We start from the raw sequence: 12,608 nt of genomic DNA on the forward strand, positions 1-12,608 counted from the left end.
ACCTGATTAAACTCTTTTACTAGGATTTTAGTGCTCTCTTACCTCTGACACATCACATTGCGGGGGGAAAACACAACACAAGTAAGCAGCTGCAGTTCTATGGGGCTGAAGCGGAATGGAATGGCCAGGCAGGTTGAAGCTGACAATTGTCTACAACAGCAATTCCTCAACACTATAGAAGGCCGGGATTCTGTAGGCCAATGCATTTTGACCGCCAGATTCCAAACTCTATAATCTCTCAAGATAATATATCTTTTAGAAAAACGAAATAACACCAAAATGTACAATTTATCGAGTTCAATTATGCACTGAGTAGCCCAGGTGTCAATAATTCATATCATGGCCTAGTAAAATGTAATTATTTCATATCTGAAAAAAGATGGTATCGAAATTCATTCAACATAACTCATAACAGGCAATAAAAGTATCTTATTTGAACATTTATAACCTAACCTAGCCTGGCACTGCCTATGTTGCGTCTGCTGTGGTGGCATGCGCTGCTCGGACCGTGGCCCAGTGCCCTTTTCCCTTCTATAAACTCGGCTCTCAGCTTCATGAAATTTCTCTGAATAATTTACTGTTGGTGCACTCATTGGAGCGGATGTGTGCAGTGAATCCAGCCACTTTGAGGATGTGTGAAGTTATATAAACACGTAGGCAACCACCGGCCACCTAGCTACATGGAGCCTACCGCTCCTTCCACAGAGAGAGCACCCGGCGCTGCCTGCTGATTCAGAACAGTGTCCATTTACACCGTATTTATTGTGGTATCCTGCTTTACCGATTCTGGCTTTGCCTTCGGTCTATCGCTGATGCTCACACTTGTTGCTCTACACCGCTTAACGTTTCTCTGATAGAGACGCTTATAGTTACCAAGCAAATATGACAGTGTATGGCAGAAATAGGAGAAAGTGATTTTATTTTTTTTGCCTTGTGTGAAGGCTAATGTATAAACAAACTGTTTTAAATGAAAATATAGACTTTCTGTGAAAAGTCAGATACCGGCAGGATTGTATTTTTTCATCCAGCAAAGTTATTTCATATATAAATTTAAAAGCAGTCAAAATGACCGTCATGGCTGTTCAGTGTTAAGCCACTGGATAGCCTATAGATTTCACAATAATAATTGTATAGACAAGAATAAACAAAGAAAAAAAAAGACTAATGATACGTATTACGTACATATACGTACGTAATACGTATCAATTATTATTTTTTCTTTGGTTTTATTTATATATATATGCTGGCCAGGCTTTTTAAAATAAGAGTTCAGTTTAAACGCATGCGTATTGCAACATACTATAACGGTCACACTGCGCGCTTTTATTTTGAATTTTAACGGATCAGCGCCGACAGCAGCAGTAGCAGAGCAGACGTCGCAGTAGCAGCTCGCTCTCAACACTGGTGAGTAGCATACCTGTCTCTCTGTTATGTAAAATGATGTAGCCGTCTTGCATTACACCATCATTACTATCTATCGAAGTAATGTGAGCTAGTTTAAAACAATGGCGAATTTACAAAAATGCTTGTTAGACTAAGCTAATGTTGTGTGTTTTAGCTAGCTAACTTTAGCTAACGTTAGTAGTTAGGCCTAATCAACCCAGTTAGTCGACATAACGTTACTGGTTTTATACAGCCCCTCTCGAAACCAATGGCAGAATAAACTATTTGGAGGCAGTATTCTAAACCATTTTGAACACAAAAATGCAAGCTGAATTAGCTCAGCAGCCACATTGGGCGGCTCTTTTTTTTTTTTTTGCTTCTGCCGCTTTTTTCTTTTTAGTTTTGTGTGAATTAGTTAAAAGACATTTGTTAGTAATGTACAAAACAAGCTGTGTAAGCTGTGATGAAGCTTGTGTTACATAAAGTAATTGTTTAAGCTATATCCGTTTCAGCTGCAGTTGTATGAATCTAGGTTTGAATCTATGAATCTAGTTTGTTTTTCCTGAGTGGGTATTCTTTTTAAGAAAATGCTGTCTTTCTCAGTGTAAACTCAATAAGTCTCCATTTTTTTTTACTGGAATCTTGTTTGTTTACTTCATAATGTGTGTTGCAGTGACAGTGTCTCCCCAACCCTTATGCAATCACTGCTGCAAATAAATGCAATGCAAATGCAATACATGTATTAAGTGTGGGAAAAAAAATCTTAAATCCACCAGCCATTTTCATTTGCAACAATCTCAAAAAAGGCTGCAAAATCCGTGTCTATGAAAGGCAATTATTTCCTCACGTTTCAAAAGACATTCCTGAAGGTGTTGAACTGAAACAGCCCCATGTATCTGGACCACTGCCAGCAATTTTTCCATGCATCAGGGTGTTCAATATAAAATGTATAAACTCAAAGACACAATCATCTCAAACTCCAGTGGTTCCAACTGTTTTGAACTGAGAGGCAGAGTTGCAATTGTGAGGAATATTGTACATTCCACTGCAGAAACACATATAGTGTATGAACTTTTTGAAACAGGGGCATGTTTTTTCAACTACCCCATTGATTCGACATGTCTTGGAGTTTGTTTACTATCAAAACTGTCTGGTCAGCTTGCCAGTGCTCCAGTAACAGACTTTACAAAACCACTGCTGTTATTGCCTCTTCAGAAAATGTTTGTGGCGTTGCCTCAACTACACAGCACATAACATGATGAACTTTGCAGGATGCCCTCATTCAGTGTGGTGGAGTTTGTGGATGAAATTGACCCTGATGGCTGCAAGAAGGTGGACATCATTCCATCAGAATGGTTCGAGGGCACCGACGGAAAATTATGCTGGTGGCCACCAGCCACATTGCTCAATGTGACCAAGGCCGTGAAAGAGAGCACACCACCAGCTCAAAACTGGATTCTGTGTAATATGCGTGTGATGGGAAATGCAGGTAACTTTAATTTTCCTAATTAACTACTGCTCTATTTCTAGATCATCATTACAAACAGGCAAGATCACACCAAACCAATTAAATTGATTTCAGTCCTCACACATGTCATAGTTGCTCTCGGTGTGCTCTTGATTGCATACCTGCAACCACACTATCCCTCTGCAGATTAGACATCTGCTTCATATTATGTATACTGTATGTGCATGTTTTTTTTTCAATTCATACTGCTACATACAGATGTGCACTGTGATACTCTCTGCAGCTCATATCTGTGTGACAGTAGAAGAAGAGGAAGACTGACTAGTTTATAAGCCGTCACACTTCTATCAAGTAAATTCCTGACCATGAGATTTACAGCAGTGATTGTATTTTACAGTGGTCATTGTATTTTACAGCTACTTATGCGGAGGCCAGGGTAAAGCTTCATCAAGCCGAGTATACATCCGACCTGACAGACACCGCAGATGGCTTGATAAAGAGAAAGTAGGTGTTTGTGGGGGAATACAGGTTAAAAGTAATTTCCATAATATAGAATCAGTAGGTATGGTTTACCTTAATATCTTCATATTAACCTCTCTAGGGCAAGATCAAAACTCTTCCAGAGTCAGAGCAAGCATCTAGAATCAAGTGAGCATTCTGATTCAGAGGACGAACTTCCACCCACTCCCCCAGAAAAACACCTTTGGCCAGCAGCAAATAAAATGACCAGCCAGATTACCAGCCCCACTGCCCAGCGAGTTGCCAGTGCCACCGTCCAGCAGATCGCCAGCCCCACTGCCCAGCGAGTTGCCAGCCCCAGTTGTGAAGCCATGTTCTCTAAACTTCTTACAATTGTTGAAGAAATTAAGGAGACCCAGAAGGTTCATGGTAAGATGCTAAATGCCTTGCTGAAGAAGCAAGATACATCAGTGATGGAGGTTCCTGATGGTGTGGTTTTCCCACTGCAAACTCAAGCAGACGTTGAGGCGCTTGAGGAGCTACTGGGGGACCGCAGTCTAATGTCTGCTGTTGTAGGTATTTATTTATTTATTTATTTATTTCCTTATGGTCTTGGCAGTTATTGTAAGCCTTTTTTTCTCCTTTTGGTTCTCATTCCTAGGTTGCCATGGTGGCAGACATAGGGGGCACAAATGTAGATGACGCAACGAGACGAATGATGAAATACATTCTGTCAAACGAGCTGGCATTGGACTACAACATGTTTGGCCGTCACGGGAAAAAGAAGTTTAAGGACTTGTGTCTTTTCAACGTTCTGTACGGTAAGTAAATCAGAGAAGTTCTACAACTATTGAAAATAATTTGTTGAAAAACATTCCATCTGCAAGGATTAAGGCTGAATCCTATTTCTCCATCTTACCCTGCCCCTTACTCCTTACCACTAGCCCTTGGCCCTTGACACCGAGTGGTAAGGGCTAGGAGTGAAAACATACCCCTATGAAATGGGACACCACTTTTTTTAATCATCATACAGTATTGATCACAAACTTCCAAGATGCTGTCTGTAAGTGTGTCTATATGTTGATTGTGTGGGTTTTGACAACAGTGTCGTGCATTTAAATATTTAGTTATTTTTTGTTCCCTTTGGTGGTGGTGGTGCAGATGTTCTTATCTGTGTAGTACTTAGGTATTACTTTTTTTCAGTGAAATAATTTTTTTTTGCTTTAATCCCTGTATCTGTTTGCGGCCCACATTTCATATGGACTTACATTTATTTTGAATACGCACCAGTAAGGTAGGGAGCACGGTGGCATTTTCAAATTAAAGTAAATTAGAGGAAACATTTTTCACAAGATGAAAATGCAAGGAACATCCTGGACTGCACTATTTTGAGAACTGCTCATCTAATTATTTTTAATACTAAATAAGTTTAAATCAACATATAAATAGCAATCTTTTTATACAAATAATGCTGGTTATATTGGCATTTCAAACCTGAAGCCTGCATTTTACAATTGAAGCCTCAACTAAAGTGTATCAGCTATTGCTTTTAATGTATTTTGGCATTTTAATGTGACAAATGTGCATCATTTATAATTATTTGTACACACCTAACAAAGCTCCTAGATATTAATTATGATTATGAGGGAAACTGTTTTAAGTTCAAATACTTCATAAATACATAACATATCCTTCATACTTTTGCTAATATAGCACTGAATTTGGCAATTTTCCAATTCTAAATGGTGTTTAAAGAGTTTTTTTAATGTTAACTTATACTGTCAACCAAATTTGTTTTACAGAGGCTCTTAAGAAGAATTCGTTGACTGCACAGGTGAACCAGCAGGAGGCAGAGAGGGCACTGTCGAAATGGTTCACTGGGGCAAGAGACAGAGGAGGACGAACGTTATCTAGACAGCCAGTGCCAAATTAAACAGAACTGAGCAGTGGTGGAATGTGAGTGCAGAACATTTGTATTCAGCTAAAAGTAGATTTAAACTGTTAAAATATTTATAATTTTTCATCAATATTTTTATCACATGTTAAAAAATATTGAATCACTGTTATTTTCATTAATGAATGTTGATCATTTTGTCTATCAACAAAAACTTTCTAAATAAAAAGTTGAAATCAGAGAATGTGGCCATTTTTAAAGAACCTGACTCAAACTGGTAATTTTTTTTTATTAATTGTTGCAGCTCTAGGATGGTTTAATCAAATTGTACTGAGTACTCAATTAGGATTTTAAAAAACATGTCTTGCCTAGCTGGGGCCCATCTAAAACCTGATGTAATCCTGCCTTAGACCCACATGGGCAATTGGCCCGGGGCCATGGAACCCTTGGACAATCCCACTTGCAACCCATATTTCAGCTCATACTTCCCCATGTAGGCCCCACATAAAGTTTTAAAGCTGGGACCAAGATGGGTCTTGTCTGTGTCGCCCATCTGGGGCCAGTTTAAAACCTGGTGCAATCCTGCTTTAGACCCACATGGGCAAGTGGCTTGGGGCCAACATGGAAACTGCGGACAATCCCATTTGCAACCCATATTTCAGCTCATACTTCCCATGTAGGCCCCACATAAGATTTAAAGCTGGGACCAAGATGGGTCTTGTCTGCGTCGCCCATCTGGGGCCAGTTTAAAACCTGGTGTAATCCTGCTTTCGACCCACATGGGCAAGTGGCTTGGGGCCAACATGGAAACTGCGGACAATCCCACTTGCAACCCATATTTTAGCCCATACTGTCCCATGTAGGCCCCACATAGGACTTAAAGCTAGGACCAAGATGGGTCTTGTCTGTTTTGCCCAGCTGGGGCCCATCTAAAACCTGGTGTGATCCTGCCTTAAACCCACATGGGCAATTGGCTTGGGGCCAACATGGAATCTGCGGACAATCCCCCATATTTCAGCCCATACTGGCCCCATGTAGGCCCCACATAGGACTTAAAGCTGGGACCAAGATGGGTCTTGTCTGTTTAGCCCAGCTGGGGCCCATCTACAACCTGGTGTAATCCTGCCTTAAACCCACATGGGCAATTGGCTTGGGGCCAACATGGAACCCGCGGACAATCCCATATGGGTGTGATCTGACAATCCCACATGGGCCCATGATTCTGCCCACTTTTTACCCACATGGGCCCGCATAAATGTTGGCTGGGTACTACTACTGTCTAACCTTACTGTACACATCTGCACTCTACATACTTGTAATTAGTATACATCACACACAATTGTTTTGCCTTGACTTTGCCCTTGATTGAACACAAAGGGTGTCACGATTTCTATTTTAAATCGAAATTGACCGAAATTTAGTTACAGTCTCAAATTTTTAATATAACAAATGGACTCTTTGATGCTGCCTCGCCCCGTGTCACATCTGGTCAGCTTGACAAGTGAAAAAAAAAAAAAAGTCTTGCCAGTTAACAGAGTGCAGATGCAGGAGACCCATAGACAGAACTTGAACCCCCTCTGCTTTCACCAAAGTTGCCATTTTGGAAGTATTTTGGATTTCCATGATTTATATTGACAAAGTTTGCATTGTCGCAAAAAAAGCCACAGTTTACAAGGTCTGTTATGTGTGTACTATATTCTGTGTATTTATTTACCATTGCACATTAGCAGCTATCAGAGTTACCTAACACTGCTGTCCGAAGACTCTTTTCTCATCATTTTTTGCAAGCTTTTCTTTTTCTTTTAACTTGATTGACTGAAGATATAAGTTATTGTTACATTATGTTGTTACTGTTTTACATTTAACAATGTAGTGGGTACATTGCAAACAAAGGTCAGATTATATTGCATAAAAGTCTAAAAATGGCATAGCAACCTGCCACTTAAAAAAAATAAAGTAATATTAAGAAATGGAACCGTGGAATTATACTCGAAAATCTAATCAAACGTTACAGACAATTTTACATGGTAACTTACAGATACATTTACTTTACAATGTGACTCCTTCTATGTAATAACTATGGAACAAAGATAAACTTACTGTTAGGTCTGCTGCTGAAAGCGCTCTGGCTCTGCCCCCCGTTACTCCTGCTGGTTTATAGTTAGTTCACTGTCTTAGGGAAATAGAGAAAGGGATGCATTTTTTGCACTAATTGTATGTTTTCTTTAACGTTAACATAATTAATTACATAGAAAAGTTACGTTAGAAAACCTATTATTGTTGTTTTGTTGTCTAATCAGCTGCCATCAACTGTAAGCTGCATTACACAATAAATAACTTAACAGTAATTAACAATAATCAACGTAACTTAAGTATTTTGGGATTTAAAACGTTAAACTAAGTTAGAGCGCATAGACATGCTAGCTGACTGTTAACCGGATAGTAGCTAGCTGTCATGAAGTAGCTAACGTTAGTAGGCTACTATAGGTTAAGGAGCGTTGCCAACACGTGCACACAAATTACATGAAACGTGTCTAATCTGCAAAATCTGCAAAAATCGGTGCAAAATTACTCATAGACTTTAATGGGATATCACTCAACACAGCTCAAAACAACACCTCTTTGAGGCCACGCTGCATTGCCATACTTTAACGTAGAAACATAATTAAAAGTTGAAACCGAAGACAAGACTTGTTGTGTTTATTGGGCTGAATGCGCATTCAGATATCAAGCACGGTTTCTCCCAAATCACACTTTCCAACCATCACTACTCTAGTGTTGGTAAAAATCAACACATTTGTACAACAATTGAAGGTTGAAAATATTATGTCAGACCCACTTATTATCTCTAAAGGTGTGCCTCAAGGCTCTATCTTGGGCCCAACCCTTTTTTCTATCTACATCAATGATATAGCCAGAGCTGTTGGAACCTCTCGGATTCATCTTTATGCAGATGATACCATTTTGTACTCAGTTGGTTCCTCTCTCAATTCTGCGGCTTCTAGTCTTAAACTCAGCTTCACCAATATAGAACAGTTCTTTGATAAACTCCAACTCCGTATTAATACCAGTAAGACAAAATGTATCCTTTTTAGCCGAAAACCGATCACCGAGACTCCACCTACAATCACCTGTATGAACGGTATGGCTTTGGAGTACGTCAATAAATATAAATATCTAGGTATTTGGTTGGATTCATCTCTGTCATTCAAAACACACATCAATAACCTTCAAGCAAAAGTCAAAGCTAGACTAGCCTTTCTTTTCCGTAATAAAGCTTCCTTTACTCATGCTACCAAATGCACCCTTGTTAAGATGACAGTACTGCCAATTTTGGACTATGGTGATATTATTTACAAAATGGCACCAAACACAGCCCTAAAAAAACTTGACACAATCTACCATTCAGCCATTCGTTTTGCTACTAATGCACCCTTTCACACTCATCATTGTGACCTGTACAACCTGGTGGGATGGCCCTCCCTTTACACCCGGCGGCTACATCACTGGTTTCTCTTTATATACAAGACGATCCTGGGCAAGACACCTCCCTATTTGTTATCTCTTCTTCATGCCGTTCATAACACCTATCACACAAGATCGAGTAATTTGATTAAATTTAGTACCCCTCCTACCTCTACTACCTTTGGACGTAATGCCTTCCGCTTTGCAGCAGTACATGACTGGAATACACTACAAAATACCCTGAAACTTACATCTCTGATCCCAATTTCCACCTTTAAGCAAAACCTCCAAAATTACATTGTTGACTCTTGTTCCTGCTGACAATCATGAACCATATTTATACACACATATTTAAGCTCTTATTCTTTATCTTTCTTCGTTGACTGTCTTTTTTTATTCAGTCGCTTGTTCTATGTGTCATGCGTTTGACTATGTAAAGTTGTACAGTATGTTTATTTCCTTTTTATTCAGTTGCTTGTTCTATGTGTCATGTGTTTGACTATGTAAAGTTGTACAGTATGTTCATATCTATTTCTGTAGCCTCTTGGCCAGGTCATGTTTGTAAATGAGAATTGGTTCTCAAACAGTTTACCTGGATAAATAAAGGTTAAATAAAAATAAAATAAAATAAATTTTTTACCGATTTCCACGTGAACATATGTTGGCTTTATACACGCTAAAAGTACTGTTTTTTAAATGGAGTCTGGTTGGTTTAGTGCTAGGTACGTCATAGCCTTTTCTGGGAAACAGAAAGGTCTTAAATAGTAGGGGTGATCCGAGTATCCGGCTGAAACGAGTATCCGGTACGGATAAAGCACTTTTGCCGAGTACAAGTATTATCCGAGTAATAAGAGTCAATATCCGTGCTCGGATTGAATAAAACTCCTCAACTGGCCGCGCTGCGTTCTGTGATAATCACAGCGCCCCCGCCTACAAACACGCTCGGATCAATCACACACACAGAACAAGGAGAAATGCGCTCCCTGGCCACTCTCCCTCTCCCTCTCTCTCTCTCTCTCACTCGATCTCGCTCTCTCTCGCGAGCGCGCTCCCGCTCCGTCAGGCAGGCAGTCAATTCGGTCTGCGGATCTGTTCCGGTAACGTTTAGGGTTTCTTCAGCTTCAGGTTTGTTTTTAACTTCGGTTTGTAGTACTTACAGACTTAGTAACCAGTAGATTTCTGGTGAACGTGGGGTTTGTAGTCCTTACATAGTAACCAGTAGATTTCTGGTGAACGTGGGGTTTGTAGTCCTTACATAGTAACCAGTAGATTTCTGGTGAACGTGGGTTTCAGACGTGCTGCTTGTTTTAAATGCGACTCCAGTTGCGTCTCTGCCATCGGAGATTTTTTTTTTTTACTGTCAGCTGCCCCCGCCCCCTCTCTCTCTGTGTCTCTCTCTTACTCACACACACACACACACACACACACACATATACCTGGTGTGGAAATAAAAAAAATAAAGAACCAAAAAAAAAAAATCACACTGATCATAAAAAAGTTAAAAAGTTAAAAAAAGAAAGTTATATTGAGTATGAAAACTCTTGTTCATTACATTTTACTTCATAATTGCAACCCCATGTGTTGTATTCATTGTTGCAAAACGTTATGTACATAGTTTGTTTGTTACCATGACAACACCATTGATCTGAAGCTTGATGCTGTCATGTAAATAGTTTTCAAATCAGCAATAAATATAACAATTTTTGATCAACTCATATCAATTGCATGCTTAAAATAACATACCGGTTAAAGGCCCGCACATTTCAAGAGAACCTGACCCACTTCCGGGTTAAATATGACCACTTCCGGTTTAGGCCCCGCCCAGTCCGAGTACGGATCCGGATAATTCATGTGGTAAACAGATACAGATACAGATACAGATAATGCTGTACTCGCTCATCCCTATTAAATAGGTTGTAAAAAGGTATAGCGCTGAAGGGATAAGACACTTTACCATTGAAACTAAAATTATAATTTGAGCAAAACTGGGGGTTTATACATGTACAGTGTGCTTTGCTAAGGCTCGCATCGATAAACCCACCAGACTCCATGTAAATAAACACTAATTTTAGCATCGTATTCTTCATTCAAAGCAGACAGAAACCAAATAAAATTATGAAAAGCCGATTTTGGTCTTTGTTACACTTTTCTAACCATCACAACTCTAGTGTTGGTAGGAATAAACACATACGTTACTCATTTACATGTGCACATATGTTTGCTCTATACACGCCAAAAGTACTGTTTTTTAAAATGGAGTCTGGTGGATATTTTTTTATTTATCAGTCATTTAAACCAGAAATGCAATCGATACACTGCTTGCTCTGCAGATTGTTTATGAATCAACATGTATGCATTTGGCTTGGCGTCTGCCTATAGCATAGCGCTTCCGCAACCGGTCGTGGAGTGTTTTATGTTGTTTGATTACAGGAGACTGGATGAGGGGCCCTGGCTAATTACTTAAACCAAAATCTAGGTGGAGAAAGATATGTCATCCTAAATGCTTGACATATGAACAATAAAGGTTACGCCATATACCGTTAATATTAATGTACAGAGCATGCGTGATGTCACCCATTGGTTCGTAGAGATCTGATATAAGTCGTCAAGTTTGCGTTTATGGGTGCAGCCATCCTGGTTGTGGATGTGATGATTTTAGACGAGAGGGCGGAGGTGAGGGAGGAGCCACAGACGGGTGGGTGGGATATACAGTCTATGGGCGGGATCTGACTGACGTTAGCTGAGAGTTAGCAATGCTGCTCAACCGTTACTTCAGCTAACCACTTTCACCGCCAATGTGGATGCGACTGCTGCTGAAAGCTAGCCTACATAATTCAAGGTAAGATGTAGCTTTGCTAGGTTTTAAGTATATCTTAATCCCATAGTTATTACATATAAGAGGAGTCCCATTGTAAAGTAAATGTATCTGAAGTTACCATGTAAATGGTCTGTAACGTTAGCTTGCCACTTTTGCTAGCTATGGTAAAACATGCTAACGTTCATTTTCTGCCAATCAAAGTTTACTTTTAATTTAGCTAACTGTAATAACCATCATGCACCAATAATGCCGTGCTACTGTTTTCCCCGTCAGTCTTTAGTTTTTTTTTTTAGGCGCATTTAGCCTTGACATGCTGTTAAGAGCTACTGTTAGCAGAAAAAAGCTAATTTAACTAACTTGCAGTTACACTAAAGAACAACGGACTGTTGTTGATTCATGTGTATTCTCCTAGCTAATTAATAAAGTACAGTTGCATGCTAGTGTGCATAGATATTTAACATAAGGGACTCAAACGGAAATTGAGATTCTTTATTTCTTTCAGAAATAGGATTGCTGAGAGCCATGATGGCAAGTTTGCCTTTACCTTAACCCACAGCAGTGTTTTATGTGTGGAATTTACATTAGATTGTAAAAGGTGAACTACACTATTTAATTCAATTTTCAACAGAAACTTAGAAATATTGACAGTGTTTGTGGTTTATGTAATTCTTTAAGTTACTGCCCATTTCAATGTGCAATAATAGGTCTTTCTGGAAATACATTTGTCGTTTTTCTGTAGTGACTATAGGGACATACAGTATTGTAGTCATACAAGAAGACATTGAATTTGTAATTAAGTCAAGTGTAATTGAAAATGCACTAGGTGCTGTTTAATTTGTGTAGGGTTATTATAAATTCATAACAAGTATGATCACAAATTGCAAAGGAAAAAAAACTTATTCAATCTAATGATTCAATCTGATGATTAATTCAAATGCACTGACCTTTTTTTAGAGTAAAACCAAACCATACAAGGACATGCAATGTCAATATCAAATTCAAACAGTTTAAATATAATAAAATATACATCCAACATATAAATGATGTACTTACTGTACTTCTGAAGTGGTAACTACTAGGAACAGAACCCAAATGCAGACAGAACACAGAGACAGGAGTGT

The 12,608-nt window shown here is 39.1% G+C and overlaps 1 protein-coding gene across 1 annotated transcript; it reads left to right on the forward strand.

Annotated features, from left to right (window-relative positions):
- The first annotated feature begins 1,374 nt into the window (after positions 1-1,374).
- LOC116674617 (uncharacterized) lies at positions 1,375-5,443 on the forward strand. The gene is made up of 6 exons (XM_032507003.1): positions 1,375-1,404; positions 2,655-2,872; positions 3,268-3,355; positions 3,453-3,882; positions 3,972-4,131; positions 5,113-5,443. The coding sequence occupies exons 2-6, from the start codon at positions 2,656-2,658 to the stop codon at positions 5,241-5,243; spliced, it is 1,026 nt and encodes a 341-aa protein (XP_032362894.1). The 5' UTR covers positions 1,375-1,404; position 2,655; the 3' UTR covers positions 5,244-5,443.
- The last annotated feature ends 7,165 nt before the right edge of the window (positions 5,444-12,608 follow it).

This window comes from Etheostoma spectabile, unplaced genomic scaffold (assembly GCF_008692095.1).
Source record: "Etheostoma spectabile isolate EspeVRDwgs_2016 unplaced genomic scaffold, UIUC_Espe_1.0 scaffold00000886, whole genome shotgun sequence".
Lineage (NCBI taxonomy): Eukaryota > Metazoa > Chordata > Actinopteri > Perciformes > Percidae > Etheostoma > Etheostoma spectabile.